At 40.6% G+C, this 18,338-nt stretch overlaps 1 protein-coding gene across 4 annotated transcripts in view; it reads right to left on the bottom strand.

Annotated features, from left to right (window-relative positions):
• The window catches only part of LOC127377316 (vitamin D3 receptor A), a 73,718-nt gene that overhangs the window by 24,738 nt on the left and 30,642 nt on the right, over positions 1-18,338 (bottom strand). For all 4 annotated transcript variants that reach the window (XM_051425068.1, XM_051425069.1, XM_051425070.1 and 1 more), the window contains 2 exons: positions 6,670-6,817; positions 5,377-5,507 (listed from right to left, as the gene is read on the bottom strand). In XM_051425068.1, the coding sequence (XP_051281028.1) occupies positions 5,377-5,507; positions 6,670-6,815 (277 nt within the window). In that variant the 5' untranslated portion in view covers positions 6,816-6,817. The remainder of the gene's footprint in view (positions 1-5,376; positions 5,508-6,669; positions 6,818-18,338) is intronic.

Here is an 18,338-nt window from a genome sequence, read left to right as displayed (position 1 = left end):
TGAATGGGCACAGTTTGGTCAAAGTTTGGCACAGGCCGTCAAAGCAGCTATTCTGAGGCCGGGACATGATTGAACCAGTCAGCATCCAGCCAAGTTTGGGCGCTGGATGGCATCATTAAGGCAGAAAAAAAACAAAAAAAACAACAGACCATCAAAGGAACATCTTGACCACCCCACAGTGCTTGGCAGACGAACAGCAGTTCACCAAAAAGAAGGTTTGCTGTTTGGAAAGCGACTGATTGAATGTGGTGATGTGGTGCCCTGCATGGCAGAAAGGAGCAAAGAAAGAAAGGCAGAAATAAAGGCAAACAGAAAGGGTTTGGCCAACACCAGTGATGCCAGAGACACTGACAAAGAGGGAAAGGCAGAGTCTCCCTGTTGTGGAGGCCAGAGGTTCACAGCGGGCTTACTCATTAACCAGCCGACCGACCAGTTAAACACAATGGAGGTAGCTAACACTCAGATTTGGTGTGATATATGTCAAGCCGGATTTGGTGTGTAGCCAATACTTTTCACAGTGCTGCCCTGGGCCTGTGATGTTCAAGAGGTAAAATCAGGTCAGCCAGGCATCAAGGCACCCACACATGCCGAGTTTGACGCAAATATGGCTTATCAATAGATCAAAATGGAAGTGCACATGGTGGCAGGAGGGTGTAGAGTATAAACACATTAGGTGGTACTTATTGTGTCTACTCAGTATTTTTAAAAACATTTCTATAATTCATGTGGGCTTTTTCTAACCGCTCACGCACCTGTGTGTCTTATCAGTTAACATGTCAGGATCTTTCTCTCATTTGAAATTAATTTGCTGGCTGAGTTGCTGTTAAAACAACTACTTCACGAGGGTGCAATGAGTAAAAAATGTGTCCACATAAGATGCAGAGAGCTTATTTATAACTGCAACTTTCTTACAAATATGACATCAAAAGAAGCACACAACATTTGATTCTGAGCCATCAATGCTTAATATTCTGGATCAAGACCAAGCCTTTGTTTTCTGGATGCCTACACACCCTCACTTGACATGTTTTTACACTACCTAACTATAAATTCACATCTGGCACTTATGGTAATGCAGGTGTAAAGGTGGCCAAAGAGAAAGAATACCAAAGACTCGGAGGGACGACGAAGAATATGAATTAGGGAGGCAAATAGAGGCCAGCACAGCAGGAGAAGCTCTGCTGCTAAGAGGCACTGAGGGCGGGAATTCATTCATCTAAAAAGGCTGAAACGTTTCAGACACTCTCCTGTGATTCTAATCCTGTTACAAATACACACCGGCGCAAACAGACAAACACAGCAAGCAAATACATACACTCACACTCACACACACACACACACACACACACACACACACACCTCTCTAACCTCTGTCAAATGAGGACAGCGTAGGGGTGTTTACTACGAACTCAGCTGGCACAGCTCACAGAAGGCACACACATACCAACAAACCAACACACAGTTCTGATCTGTAGGTGGTGAAGCTTAGACAAAGGCGCCAATTTAAAGAAGGGCTAGCACAAAGGCCGACACATGCATAAGCACAAAAAGTTTAAATAAATTGTTAATTAATCTTCAGAGATGTTCATGAATATAATATCTCTTCCATTAAAAATAAATAATTAAACTGGGAAAACAAGGTATGAATACATCTTGAAAATCATAATAGCAATGGACTTTAAATCAGTCTCATCAAGCCACAAAAAAATTATAATCCAAGAAAGATGCATTATTCCAGTATGAGTACTTGTCTGCCAGTGCCGGAAGATACTGTGATTGATGACAATATCTATTTCCTCAGGGTACAGGAGAAAATCCCTTTCCAAGCTAGTCAGAGTCTTGTTTGTCATTGCTGTCACAAGATTTACAGTGAGACAGATTAATGAAACACATATAATTAACTGTTGACTCATAGGAACAACACCAAGAGATATACACAAAACATTCAATGTCAGGAGTCCGTCATATGAGCAGCTTATACGGGTCACAGGACTTAAGGCATAACAGAAACTAACCCAAACAACAACAACACGGGGATCAATCATGCCCCATGTCATCATTATTATCTCCACATGCTGGTCTGTGTATGTGCACCCATGTGTGGGTACCGTATACTGTATACTTGATACTGGCCTCTATTTGTATTTTATTTGTTAGACACTGCGTTACTTTGTCCACATAACCAAAACCCAAAAGAAATGTAGAACAAAACGAGGATGCACACAAAGTAGACACAGGTGACCTAGTGATCCTGGATTTACTTATTTTAAACAGGAAAATAGACCCAAACATGGGCCAGGTCATGGCCAGATGCACAAAGCCACATCTACACAGAGGGAGTGGAGGGGCGAGCTGCAGTCAACACTGTCCATGCGCCAGTTATCCACATGGTCACAGCCCCTTTTCCAGTCCATAAAGATTGTCTGTGTTACAGCTATAAATGCAGGTGTAATAAGGCACTGTTCATTTTGCTTTACATTCTCAATGCTGTCTTTCTACTACACATGTGGCTGTGCAGAAGGGAATCTGTACATTTTTCAGGGAAGAAAGTACATTTCACATCACAGTAAAGCCATATTAAGTGCCAATGCATTTCTGGAATAGACTGAATCCTTTTTTTTAGTAAAATAATAATGATTTGTACTGCTTAAAGTGGGTAACACACAGTAGTATGTGAAGCTGCCTGGTTTTGGATTTCCGGATCTGAAGTGCATAATAACATTTTGACTATTTACATCACACAAATCACATAATGCAGATGAACACATACCTGCTGCCTTCAGGCGACTGTGATGGGAATTAATCAGATTTAATAATGTGAATTATGCTTCTAATGTCAAGCACTAATTGCTAGAGTAACACTCTGCTTTCTTCTCAGCGCTACCCTGGAGTTACTGTCTCTGAAATTATAGTTGGCATTAAATAAATCACATTCTTGAAACAGGTTTATTATTATTGCATACGGTCAGGTTTTGTACAGGCAGTGCAGCATCTGAACAATGCTGCTGCCTTTAAGTTCTGCACACTGTAGAGCCAAGCAGAAGAGCGGCTAACACTCCTTCCACTCCCTCCACCCCATGAACCCGTATACAAGCTGTGAGAAACAAAGAGAACATTATACACTAATAAAGTGTCTTTCTCCTCCCGCTTGTTCCTCTCTCATCTTTCCTCAATAAAACGCAGACACTTTAGTGTCATGTGGTTATTTATGGTCAACCCTGCCCTGCATCATCTCTGTTTCACACACGTACAATCTGCTTGTGAATGAAATGTGGGCCAGACCATTGTGTGTCTCTTTGAAGAAAGAGAGCCATTGTTGATCAGGACTTTAACCCCCCCTACGGCTTTCTTCCTTCCTTGCCTTTCTCTCATTCTCCCGTTGTCATCTACTACTTGTCATGGTTATGCTGATGCACTGCTGTTGGTCTACTTCCTATAGCTTTTTTGTAGTTACTGATGACGCAATTAATGGATAATGTGATAATCTGCCCATCAAGCAGAATAAAGACACCCCTCTATAGTCATTATGAATTAGTTGTGACAAGGTGTCACATTCTGTTAACATGGGGTGAGGTGATGTCTTACTTTCCCTTTGCAGCGTGGTCTACTTGTATTACACCCTGCTACTGTATGAATAAACAACATGGACTGTCAAACAGCCTTTCAAACATACAAGACCATTTCAGTCCAGTTAAGCTACAATACTACACTTTGATTGATCCCATCAAACTGCACTGATGGAAACCCCATCTGGTAGGATAAAAGCAGGATTAAATAGATATTATTTTAATATTATTTTCTGCTATTATTTGTCCCAAGCCTGAGTTTGCCATATGGTACAGCATTCCTTTTGCATATTCACTAGTGCCTGTGTCTTTGTTGCAAATCAGATCAATTTACACCCTCCCATTGATTCTATTGGCTGCTGCTTCCTGAATGTCTTTAAATATTAGATTAAATGCTATGCAAGCAGGAAACCCATTTACCGCTTGCACCAGCTAACTTATAGCTAACCTCCCCAGGCAGTTGGTATTCATCTAGAATCCATTGCCTGTATTACCTTTATTTGCTTTGTAATGCTCTGTGTGAGGACAGAAAAGCACAATGTATATTAGATGTAATTGTAATAATGATGATGATAGCCAGACAAATAGCTTCAATAAAACAGTAAAGGATAATAACAATGAAGTAATATGGCTTGCAATACAATAGAGCTATTATAACGAATGATTAGACAATTAATACATTAGTTATCATTATTAAATCAATTGCCTAACTATTTTTTAAAATGATTCATTCTTTTGAGCCATTTTTTAAGATTTATTTATTTTTTCCAAATTCTCTGACTTCGGCTTCTAAATTGAATAGAGGATGTCACCTTGGGCATTAGCAAACAGTTATCAACATTTTTCACAATTTTCTGACCTTTTATTGACCAAACAACTAATCGCCCTACAATACATTGCTTTAATGAGAGTTACAGTTTTTTATTTTGGGTTGACACATATGTGTTAATATTGCACTGATTAAAATACTGGATTATAATGGACGATTTTTTTACTTTACTGTCCTGACTGAAGTCACAAAATGGGGGGAAAAAAAACACTATGTGATCCAAACACAACACAGTTATTGCTGTCCGTACTGCAGGCTGCTCTCCTCCAACTGGATTTATGTGTTAAAAGTTGGGGAGTGAGTTGAAATTTGGCACTGGCTAAAGTAATGTTTAAAATAAATAACCAAAAAAAACAAAAAAAAGCTGTATACACTGTATTTCAGGCAGCAATGACTATGGTTTTGAAGTTAAGCAGTGATCCTGAAGCAGCATCAGAAGCTGCTCTACTTCAAGCCTAAATGAATATTACATCAAAGGCATGTCAAGAGGAGCCAAAGATGTTAAGTCCTGCCTTAATATCACCTCAGTATCAACAGTAAGAAATCTTATCTATTGTACGTGTCAACTTCATGATTATATTGTGTATTATCTCATCCTTTGATCTGGTAATGAACCTTTAAATCTAAAGTTTCTTTAAACAATTTAAAATATGTCTATAGGGTAAGAATTTAAAGAGTTAGTTTCAATCATTTTCTCAAATCATGCAGTGCAACCTCGATATTACTGGAGCTGTCTCAAGCATTGTCACTTGTCTCCAGGAAAGGGAGAAATTGGAAATAAGTCAACTCATCGCATTAGTCTGCGTTTGCCAGAACAGTGTTAATGCACAGCTAACAGACACATTACAGTATAACATCAAAACAGTAAAGACAAGTCACAGCTTAAGTTGTTTTTCCATCTCGAACTGTGACTCCAAAATTTTTTTTAAAAATAATAAAAAAATCAGGAGCAGCCAGAAAGTCAGAAAAAAGTCAACTCACACTCTTTCATCATGCCGATGTCAATGCAGCGTTTGAGACGACAGGCCTGGCAGTGACGCCGGTTGTCCTTTGTGATGGTGCAGCTTCCGTTGAACGGACAGGTGAAGGAGGCTTTACGCTTCATACTGCGCCTGTGGGATGACCTCATTAATTAGTCAAATTCTCATTTAGAACCATTTATTCTCTGTGGTGGTTCAAATACTCCATTGCAGGGACCAAAGGTGGTGACTTGATGCTTCGTGCTGCACGCTAAAGGACTTTACTACAAATCAAGATGCAACATATACATATGTGTATATATACACACATATATATATATATATATATATATATATACATATATATATATATACACACATATATATATATATATAAAAAATATATATATATATATATATATATAACACACACACACACACACACACACACACACACACACACATTTTACTTAAAACTGTTTTGTAATTACCAATTAAACTCTACCTGAACCATTCATAATAAGGTCTTTATTCCTTTCCCTTTGGCTGCTGAGACTTAATTATAATACTTCATTATTTTAGAATCCTTGACGGATAAAATAAATGCTGTGCGTTGTGTGTCTGTTTATGTGTGAGTGAATGTGAGAGAGCGAGCAAGAAAGAGGGTGAAAGGAAAAAATACAGAAGGATTATGGACTCCACTGAATAATGTATAGTGTTCTGACTGCATGATTGTTCATGCAGTCAGAAAGAAAATCATACTGTACCATAACAGACACACTGTATACTGGCTGTCATACACGCATCGTATGTTTGTTTGCTGTTATTGCTGTCATTTACTGCAGATATTCAACAAAAACATTCATTTCATTAATACATCAATTATTTAGGAATAACAAAAAATAATGAATTGGTGTCCATTTGTTATGCAATACTGATTTAAAAAAAATGCGAAACTGAGACGACCAGAAAAAGGTGTCCACTGTGTTGCAAACAGACGGTCAGTGTGAAATAACGCCTAGCGTAGGGAAAAAACAGAGTAAAAATGAACTGAATGTAACTAATGACAGTTTTGAAATTTGATTTGTACCGATTCAGTTAAACGTTGGCAGGAAAAACACTGTTACAGTATGATGCCCAATCTAAAGCAAACAGGGTGTATACTGAGAGCACCTCCTTCACAATGAAAGGCTGATAATCACACCTCAGATTCAACAAAGACGATACTAATCCCATCATCAGACACACTTAAAAACTCTTAAGAACACACAAAGCAAAATAGACAACATGAACACAACTCAAGGATAACACGCACCTGAAGAACCCCTTGCAGCCCTCGCACGTCATGGCGTTGAAGTGGAAGCCAGTGGCCTTGTCGCCGCACACGCCGCAGATCCGCGGGGCGTTGCGGTCGAACTCCTCCGGTCCGACCACCGACGTCGTCACCGTCATGGGCTCCATCACTGCCAATAAAAGGGAAACAAAGAGATTAGAGCCAGTTTCACTGCTCCTCGAATGAAACACAAACAGGAGAGGACTGACTGTGTGCTTCAATGAGTTTCACCAACCTACGACAAAGCTTTCCAAATCAGTTTGTTTCCTCTGCTCTGGTGTTGTGTGGGAGTGTTGGAGTGTGTGTGCACGATGGGGAGGGGTGTGTTTTCCACTTCTTATACTAACAGGTGTCAGGCAATTAGCATATTTAGCAAAAGGCATTGACAGCCATGCTTGCAGCTATTGGCTGAATGACTCAGCAGACACAGGTACACACACACACACACACACACACACACACACACACACACAATATTAAGAATCGTGAAATTACAATGTAAATTGTAAAAGAGAATTAATGAAAGAAAGAAGGCCATTTGCCAAAGGCTAAGAAATGACTGATACATTTAATACTGCCAAGATGAAATATTCTCTTCAGTGCTCATTTTACCGCGTACACACACACACACACACACACACACACACACACACACACACACACACCATCTGGCCGTCCCCAATGAAATAAACAGCAGCAGAGTAACACACACCGACAGGGCAACTGTGAGCAAACTAATCCATGTCAATCTGTACAGAAAGATCCTCTGTCTCAAGTCTGACTGAAGAGATGGAGATACTTTAAGGAAGTCAAAAAGGAGAGGGGAGAAATTATGGAGGATGAAAGGAACAGTGTACACTCTATAACAGTAGGTTTGATCAGTGGGTTCAAGTGGGGTGGGGGGGGGACCATACGGTAAAGGCAATGGGATGTGGAGTGAATTATTTTTGGCAATGCAGATTATATTAATGTTGTACAACTAACTTAGGTCTGGGTCTCAAGGGTGGTAAAAACACAACATCACATTGTACTACCTAGGGCTGGGCGATAAATCGATTGTATCGATTAATTCGAATTCGTAGTTAAACACAATTTATTTTTAGTTAAAATCTGGTTTCTCTTGAACTTCCACAACACCGGCGCTCCCGTAGGTCAGAGTGCGCTGACCCCTCCCCCCGCCTCTCCATAGATAAACACAACATGGCAGCAAGCCAGGATGAGCTCGTCCCCAAAAAAGTGTTGTCGGTTGTTTGGAACTGGTTTGATTTTGTGGCGTCCGACAGCGAACAAACCACGACCCACTGCAAAGTTTGTTTGAAAGCTGTTGCAACCAAAGGTAGCAGTACGACGGATTTATTCCAGCACCTCAAGCAGAGGCATGCAGCCGAGTGGGAGAAATGTTGCTTTCTGCGAGATATACAAGACCGCAGCCCACAAACACCCGCTAAAAAACAGTCTACAAAAAAAACGATTAAAATCGTAAATCGGGTTTGGTGTGAAAAAATCTGAGATTTTATTTTTAAGCCATATCGCCCAGCCCTAGTACTACCTTTAATATTATTTTTAAAAAGGCCCAATAAAGTGCCATCTTTACTTCCCGAATATGGTGTAATTTCACAATTCACTGTTTTACACAATGTTTTCCGGGAAGTTAATGTCCATTTCATTGTGTCTTTAAAGACTTAAAAATTCAGACTTCAGTTCAATTTGTCTGGAAGCTTTTCAGACTCCAACACCGGGGAACACTAAACCAATACGATCTTCTGTATTTGCTTTCATGTCAGTGCTAAAATTCAAAATGTGCTGAATGGAAATTTGTTTGAATTTAATACAAGCAAAAGACTCAATCTGTAACAAAGAGACCCGATGCAACAAACACTTGGTTAGTAGGTTTATGGTATTGTTACTTAAATAAAGAGATCTTCGCCTGTAGACAAACAACACTACGAAGTAAGAGAGGGAGACAATCAAATGAGGACAAAGAGAGGAGGGGGTACATGCAATGAACTCAGGCTCAGCGGGGGGAAACAGGTCACGTGGCAGCAGAATATAGCCTATGGGGAGTTGACGTGCATTGAAGTAGGACTCGGATGATGTCAAACGAGGACAAGGAGATGGGAGGAATTGGCGGGTGGCGAGAGAGAAATAAGAAGGGGAGAGGGGAGGCAGGTGAGAGCAGGAGCGAAGGATGGAGACAAACATAGTCAGACTCCATTAGCTCTCATTACGTTTTGGCTAGTTGAAGCCTCGGCACCAGTTCCCAGGAAAACATAACATATGAGTGAGCCAGGAGCTGCTGGCTGTGAAGCATCAATACTCGGAACGCAGCGCAGCACACATGCACGCACACTTCATTACAGCTGGAGTATCACTTTAATGCATGCTGAGTATGTATGCTGTTGGTTGGTGCGTGTGTATATATGGATATCATTTAAGCACAGGGAGTTCTCTCATGTAAATCATCGTAAACATATCGGGTGAGGTTCGGGTGAGGAGTGCGCTGACAGGACAGATGTGCCCACAAAAACAAGACACACAACATTAGTCATCGTGTCACGTAACAGCTTTTGTTTTCCCGATGCAGCAGCAGGTGAATAATAATAATAATAATAATGGAGAGACAGCGTGTCAAACATATCTGCAAAAACAACCCCAAAACAACCCACGGTTTCATTAGTGGTGCTGATTAACAACAGGGCGAGTAGGCTCCAGGTCTGTAATTAACAACTCTGGTGTTATTTCTCCTTTAATCACTCCTCTGTCACTTCTTTCCTCTCTTTATGTGTTTTCTCTCACTTGTTTCTCATTTGTAACACTGCTTAATAATTAGCATTTTTATTAATTTATAGACAGGATGATTAGTTGGTAGCGAAAAGGGGGCAGACTTTTTAGCTGCCAGTCTGACGGGTAATTGTATCTTTCCTCCTTTCTCTCTGTCTCTCTCTCTCCCCACCACTTTAACAATCTTTGTTCTGTTTTCTCATGCACACAGCAGAGGAGAGACGGGGGGGATGACACGCAGCAAAGGGCCACAGGTCAGAGTGGAACTCATCATTGTTTTTCTCTTTAAGAGGCAGCAGTCAGGTATAGAACATATTACAGAGAAGGAGAGAATGTCCTGGTTAATCATTTTTTCATGTTACATAGGTTTGATTAGTTTTTTTTAATTCCTTATGCAACAGTATTTTAGTAGAACAGTCAACCCCAAACATGTTATAGGAGATACAGAGATTAGTTTATCCAAGTCTTAAAACAAGTAGTTGCCCCCAGCCGACCGGGCACTGGCCTTTCTTTACTGTTTTTTGCTGTTTTGTCCATCTCAGCCCTGGTAGTGTTGCAGTGCTGAGCTCCTTTACAGCAGCTGGGCTCTACGGTGCGAGCATTTCGCTGCACATCCAAATAAAAATATAAGTTTATAATTGTGAGAAAAAATTCCAACAGGAGTTGGCAAAATTTGCTTAACTCAGATGCTAACAAATCTCCTCCTCCTTTCTTATTAGTAAAGAGCAGTGCACAAAACACATATGTTTCTTTTGCAGGTTAAAAAGACAAATGTCGGCAGGAGGTCAGTGTAACGCCAATTATGTGAGTAACTTGATGGCAGGCCACAATAAAATTGGCCAATGCCTGGTTGAAGTGCTTTCTGCACACTGGTGTCTGTACTCTGCCAAAGACTGTTTAACTCTCCAACACCACTGTAGAATCAGAGAGGGCTGAGAGTTTCCATTAGAGTCTTCTCTATAGCGGATCACATCAGTTTAAAGAGTCACATTCTCCCAGTTAATCTTAATCAGTCATATCAATAAATAAGGCTTATAATCTTTATAGTTTTGGACCAGGACCTTTAGTATTTGGATTGAGTAATGTCAGTCACATACATTTTTAATTAACATTTAAGTAAATATAAGCATGGGATTGGAAATACAACTAATCTAAAAGGACTCGTTTGGGATCAGGGCCAAAAAACCTGGTTGGGACATCCCTAGTTAAAACTGATTAAATCTCACTAAACCAGGTTGTGCTGTTTATTTGTATTCATTTATTAAATTTCCATGTTTACTTGGATGCTTAGGCACCAGTTATTAATTTGACAACCATGTCAACAAAACAAATTGAATTAGGAGAGACAAGAGATGCAATGCTGCTGTACAAAACAAAACTCCACTGTGTATAAAGAATATAGTGTGTGTCTGTGTGTGTGTGTGTGTGTGAAAACATCTGTGTATGGCGAGGACAACAACTTAATATTACAAGCACTTGAGATTACTTGTATGCAGCTTCAGTCAGTAAAAGTTGACAGTAATTTCTAATAACTATATTACTTCTGTATACTCTAGTATATGTATGTACAGTGTGGCAGTGAGGCTAGTTCTATAGTCTAGTTAATGCAGGAAAGCAGACGTTATAGTGAAAATTGAACTAGGACTCTATACATGGTACCATAGCTGTGCACCTTTAGGCTCCCCATCTCAGAAGAACTAGGTATAACTGTATTAAAGGGCTACAGTTACTTTAAAAAGGCATTTATGCAAATAAGTAAATAAATATGTGATATAATTACAGAGAAGTCTTTGCCAGAATAATTTTAGTGTCAGTATGATATGTGTAATTTTGTGCATCTTACACCAGCTGACCCAAGGATGGCTTGTTTACAATGTAGAAGTGGAACTGTGTTGTTTCGTCAAGCTTGCGCCGCCGCTGTTCACCTCGTATCCCCTGTCCACAGCTGTCTGACTCCTATCACTCACAGTCCTTGCTGGTGTTGACACAACAAAATTCAATGCTACGTCAATAGTGTTGCGAAAGACCGAACACTGAAAACTGGCTTTTGCAAAACTTTCAGAGTTTTACCAACTTTGACAAAATGCAATCCACAAGATGAATTCCCCCCTTCAAAGTTGTGTCCTGAGGGTGTACATGTGCAGACTGATATAAGCAAAACAGAGAAGGCTTAAATACACAAATTGTGGCTGTTAACCGTGTACTACAACATTTGGAATCAAATGACTGAAAACATAACAAAAGCATCAAACAGTCATCCTCACTTTTACCAGGACAGTCCAGGACAATCATTTTTTCCCTTGTTAACCACTGCACTGCAGTAGTATTCAATTCTCAGCTATGAAACACGTCAAATTTCCGGTGCCATGGCAACAACAGTTTTTGCATCCTTGCCTGTCATTCCATCCCAAATATCTGTTTGATTCCTCTTTCTTCCCTTTACTGTATGTTTCACTTTGCAGTTCATCTCTCCCTCCCTTCCTCACTAACCTCACTCTCCATCCTAAGCTGTAAACACATTTGTCCATGTTGCTTCTGAGAGCTACGCAGAGTCGGCTACAAGTGACATCTAATGTCAACAGATGAAACATTTAGCGAGAGGGATAATCAGGCCGGATTACAGCAGAGCCACTCTGTCTGTTTTAGCTGATGCTTATGCTATTTTCCTCCCCGAAGCGGTGATCTGTGCAGCTGAGGACCATCTCGCCGAGTAAAATTCATAAAATCCCCCGAAGCATGTAAACATTAACTCCCATGAGCCAGACCATTAAGACCCCTTCACCACACAGTATGAGATATTCCGAACAGATTCACTCAGCACAATAGTTTGTTTTTCTGTTTCCACACAAATGACACATGTATTTAATTTAGAAAATGAATCAAAACATGGTCAAAGTCCGTTTCAAAGTAGCACTCTCGAATGTAAGCCATTACAGGACCAGCATGTAATGACCAATACAATGCTGCAGTATACCTGTAAAGGTCACTGGAGGGGTGCTTGTTGCAAAACATGTGAAAACATGTTTTTAGTTATTTTGGGTTCTTGAATTGTGCAATGCATTATATACTTGAAAACACATTAAAAAAAAAAAAAACAAGATACAGGTTGCCACTGGGAAAATATTTATTTTTAAACACTGTGGAAGGCTATTGCTTTTACTGCCTGTTTTTGTGCAAATATTGGTCAACAAACAAGAGATTCCATTCTTTGAAAGGTTTTTAAGACTTTTCTTAAGTTTGTTGCACAGAACCATCTGGAAAGTCATTGTTAGAAAATGTTGAACAAAGCAGGCAATTTCAAAAACTACTCGGCCAAATAAACCATCTGTCTATCACGGATGAACTTCAACCAATCAGATTAATGAACCCTATAACATAGTCAAAGTTACCGAAAGTCAGTCGGGAGAAGAGCGAAAACTCATCTTTCAATGAAGAAATACTGTGCAGTTCTGATAGGACCTCTTTAGCAGCAGCTATGCTAACCTCTTTAGCAGCAACCATTGTTGTTTCTGAGCACACAGTCCCTTCTTCCACATTCCACACACCTAGCATTAAACCACGCCCCAAAGCTCATGCCGTAAATGAGGACGCTGACTGGTCAGAACAACTGTGGTTTGGACAGAAGTGCACAGCTTGAAAGCTGGCAAAATGGATTCTCACATGATGTCATGGTTGTGTGATCTCGCAAGTCTTGCTGCCTGACAAGGTTATAGCATCAGTGCATGAGAATGTTCATATTTAAAATATATGAAAAACCCTCAGCTGTGCACTTCAAAGCAAACATATTCATTAGTATGTATACCAATTGCCACATTGATGCCCAATAAATACTCCCAACTGAAGCCACCAGGCCACTGTACAAACTGTCGTGCCTCCTTCAAAAGCTCAATGTAGCTCTCTTGTGCTTTTCTGTCTGCGCTTTTTTTTACTCTCCGGCCCCTTCTGTGGCCCTTGGAGGCCAGTCAAACTAACTGAGCTGCGTTTGTCTTCCCTCCTATCATAAATCTGATGTTCCAGTTAGCAAAACCTATACAGCCCATGAGCTGGTAAAACAACAAGACCACCTGACTGCAGAGAATGAAAGAGAAACATATCCCATGCTATATAATAAGAATTACAATGTACTCTATATACTATACCATAAACTTTATGGAGGCTTGGACTTCCACTCTGTGTGTCTGGCTTTCCATTAAATGGAGCGTGACGTGGACTTTTCAATGTATTGATTTACCTGCACCAGTACCATCAAATATCATCACCATGATTGAGCATTTTGTCACTACAACACTGAGGCCGAGGCTGATAATTAATGACAATTTGGTGGCCTTTACCAGAATGTGCTGTTGAGCTGGGAACTGCTTTCAGAAACCACAGGCTGACAGAACTCATTATTGTGGATTTTGTTGTGAGGAAGTGTTGAAGTTGATAAACAAAAGACTGGATGAAATCAGCATGAATAAAATGGATAACTTTTGACCATTTCTACTTAATTTGACTCAATAACTGCAGTAGAAGAACAACTAAACATGGATGTAAAAGGAGGCTTAACATTGAGTCCCACATCCCCTGTTAAAATATCCTCTAGATGGTAGACTAGAATACCTACATTGCTAAAATTCAAATTTTATTTTTAATTTTAATACATGCTGAGCAGAGAGAAAAACATTTAATACGATTTCTTGACAAAATCCTGTACCATAAATGCACTAAACAAATGTTTAGCAGTCTTGTTTGACTGGTGCCTTCTCCACCTTTCCTAACACATGTTTACAGAGTGGCCACGTGCTGCTGAAGTGGTTTGAACTTGGCGACAGGGAAGCATAGAGGTTAAAGAGATTGTCTACAGATGTTATACACCAAGGACTGGAGTTCACGCCACCATACCAGCCAGCAAGCATCAGCACTGCAAAAGCGTCCCTGAACTACTGCACCCAAACCCCCTACCAGCTGTAGGGCTGCTGCTCTGTGGCTGACCCTGACCTCTGAGACAGCAAGACAAAAGGCAATTTCCCCACAGGGATCAATAAAGTATCACACCATTGACTGAAAGAGGGGCCTCTTTGTTTATATCGGCGATGTTGACTTTTGTTCTACAAACTATGGAAATTTTGCATTTTGGAATTCTGAGAAGATGACAAAATCTATCGGACCTGCTATGAGGCAACATGTTGATGAGTCAAAGAAGAAGTTTAAACCCAGCAAGTGATATTTTGAAGGGAAGCAAAGTAAGCATTTTGTCAACTGAAAACCTACTTGAACTGATTGCATGTTACTTTCCCATTCAGCTCTCTCAGGTGGGCTGTACTTCATAAGGCCGAGGAGTTCAAAAATTTGTTCCACCAACATTTCCTTGTTGTGGTGAAGTTGTTAAGACTTGAACCCTCATGCTCAAGCTCTCCCCTCCGCATAGTTTCTCTTCAAAGCTCAGCAAACCTAGAACTGCCCAGTCCTGTATACGGCTCAGTATAGGAGGGTACCATAAAAAATGGAATCTGTTGCGTATAGAGGGGTTCACTCTATAGGCGGCACAACAGGGAACATGGCCTACTTTTACCACCAGCTGCCTCATAGTGGGCCTCACTAACAGCTAACAGCCATAAACTTCAGTCCAGTACAATACAACAAAGCGGCAGCCGGGCCAGAGCTTAACACGCTCAAAATCCCATCAAATCTAGTGGCGGCTCCTTGTGTTTCTCAATTTGACTTTATTTTGAATTGATTTTAGTTGGACAGTCAAAAATCACAAGTGGGATTCTGTTGGACCGGGTTGAGGTTTTCTTTTAAAATGGTCAGTCCCCAGGTATTTGGTTTCCGTTTGGCTCCATACTGTAAATCCTCAAAGGTAAGTTAAGAAATCACAGAGGAGTAGCAGCATATGAACCCCAACCTCAATGTGGGACACATAGATGAAGCAAGAGTTTTTTTTTCTCTGAGTTTGTAGCCAAGTGTGGTCCCTGTAGTCTCAGGTAGGCTGAACATAATGCATTTGGAGTTCCTGTAATCAATCTACTAGTTTATTATTTTGTCCACCACAATTAAAATCAATGAAAAAAAAATCAAATAATAGGTTCTCTGTATAATGCAATACAGTTCAACGGCAAACTACTTCCTCCAAAATGATCTTACAGATCTACACCTCTCTAAAGCAGTTTCAACAAAAACTGAACATTCTAACCTTCAAGTATGGAGGATTTATTGCATGACTGTTGTACTTAATAAACAGAGTGTATAGTCATAAGACCATGAAAAAGTACTGCAAAAAACAATTAAATATTCGAGATAATAACGTGAGCCAAACAGTATTATAAGCACTGAAACATACAAGAAATGTTTGTTTGTAACATTACACAGTCTGTGTCACATAGCAATTGCATAATGTAAACTGAGTAAACTGAAATCCAGGAGACAACTTAACACAGCATGAGTAGCAGTATCAATAGGCTACAATGTGGTACTTTGGTACAGACCCATACTGTACGATACAGCAAGGAGAAAACACATGAAACATGGATGAGACATAAAGGGAGAGCTCCAATTTTATACAAACAGATGCCTGCACTTCCAACAAATGAGTCTGAGGCCATTAAAAAGAAGGAGGGGTTTTGAACGTGTATGTATGTGTGTGTGCATGGACTGTGTGTGTGCATGGACTCCATTTGTGGACTCCGTTTGAAAGATAATAATGAAGTGTCCCAATTGGCTGCAGAAGTATGCTGCACAGAGAGATTGAGACTGTGATTGGCCGGACAATACAGACCTTTGAGGATGCATCTCAACGCTAAAATATATTCTCACTGTATTAACTTCTGTGCATTAACAGTAATATACTTTAAATCTAATTCTTAATGGTGAGTAATCAATCATCAATAAATAATTAACATCTCTAATATTCTCTGATACACATGTTGCATTAACTATAAATACAGGCTCTACTCAGATATGCTGATCCTTCATTTTTCCCCCAAGTACAACCACACTCCCCACACACAGCAAAACCGAAGCAGGTTTTTATCTCCTTCACACACGCCCACTCACCAGCAGGAAAAGTGCTGAAGATGCTGCTAATTGTCTGTATGGTGTGCCAGTGTATGTAGAGGGAGGGTGTTTTATACAGGCGCTATAATAACAGGGGCTGGAGAAAGCTGAGCTGGGAGTTATACAGGTGGGCACCCCGGCTCGCTCTCTCGCTCTCTCTCCCTCTTTCTCTCCATTAATAGTGCAGGTGGAGGCACACAAACACAAACCTCTGTCTCAAACACACACACGTATTCTAGCCTGGAACAACCCAGCTGTGCAAACAGATGATATGTTAATGAAATTAAAATCACACACACACACACACACACACACACACACACACACACACACACACACACACACACACACACACACACACACACACACACACACACACACACACACAAAAACACACACACACACACACACACACACACACACACACACACACACACACACACACACACACACACACACAAAATTGACCAGACGTGGGAATATGAAAATGACTAGCCCATTCACTCATCAGATTAAAAGCACCAAACAGTGCGCGCGCACACATACACACACACACACTATATTTATGGCATCTCACACAAGGGTTCCTTCCCGAGGCTTTAAGCCAAAAAACACGTCAGACCAAACGCTCTTGATTTGCTCTCCCTACTCCTTTAACAACACCTCCATCTACTCCTCTCCCTCCATCTATTCCTCCAGCACGGTCAACATGGTGTCTGGCACACACACATAAATATGTGCGGTGCACTGTTTGTCAATATACCTGACCAATCCTCTATCAATGATGGTCTAAAGGCTGTTTGCAGCACATTGCCACACTTCTCTTCTGTCATATGTGTAATCAATCCTATTTTATTCATCTAATTCACAAGCAATTACGTGTACTGAAATTGAAAAGCGGTGTCTGATCAGATTAAAATTCCATCTATTTAAGACTATATTTAAATCTGTTTCGACCCGGTCCCGGCCTCCTTCTGTGTTCCCTCTCCTGCCGCAAATCCACAACAGCAGCTTTGAACTTTAGACCTTGTTTTCTAGGCAGAGGATGAAAACGAACAGGCCGTCGGGCTGTTGGCAGGCTGACAAGGAGACGGAGAGAGGGAGGAGCGAGGGTAAGAGAGGGAGAGACAGAGAGGAGCTTGTAAAGAAAGGAATGAAGTAATGAAAAAAAAATTAAGGCGGGAACGAGGGAATGAAAGGAGAACGCGAACGAGAGGGGGAAAGAGAGGGACTGAGGGAGTAAAGGAGGACAGAAGAAGAAGATACGTAGAAATACACACAGTTGGAAGAAATATAGGTATAAGAACATAAAGAGGCAAGCAAGTGAGGATAGAGGGAAGAAAAGCTCTTTCCATCACACACCACGTGAGCTTTCTTCTGGTGCCACCCTTGGACCCAAAATGTCCCGTTTTACACACAACTTACAGTTTTTCAAGTGTGATAGTCAGGAAATGGTTTCATTGTTTACAGCTGTTGCTTTGTAATGGATGTGTATGGGAGAAAGTCTGCTGGGCCCGAGGGTGTCAACTGATCCGCCCAGCGCTGTTCCTGACAGCTTCATTGTGGTGGCTTAAGAACTGAGGTTGTAATGTACTAAGTACAAAGTACATACACTGAGAGACAGACAACATATTTCCATCACAGAGCCCATTCATCTCCTGAGTGCGTTTCATTCTGTTTTGTTTTGTAAGTATTAAAAGGACACAGAGGCGTGTGAGGTGTAACACACTCTGCTCTGGGCAGGAGTCCAACCACAGGAGAGTTTATGTAATACTGCACAGCATGATAGAAAGCTAAAATACCTGTTTACATCATTTGGAGTTTATACCTTCAGT

Source organism: Dicentrarchus labrax, unplaced genomic scaffold, assembly GCF_905237075.1.
Source record: "Dicentrarchus labrax unplaced genomic scaffold, dlabrax2021, whole genome shotgun sequence".
NCBI lineage: Eukaryota > Metazoa > Chordata > Actinopteri > Moronidae > Dicentrarchus > Dicentrarchus labrax.
This window is presented reverse-complemented; position numbering and strand designations above follow the sequence as displayed.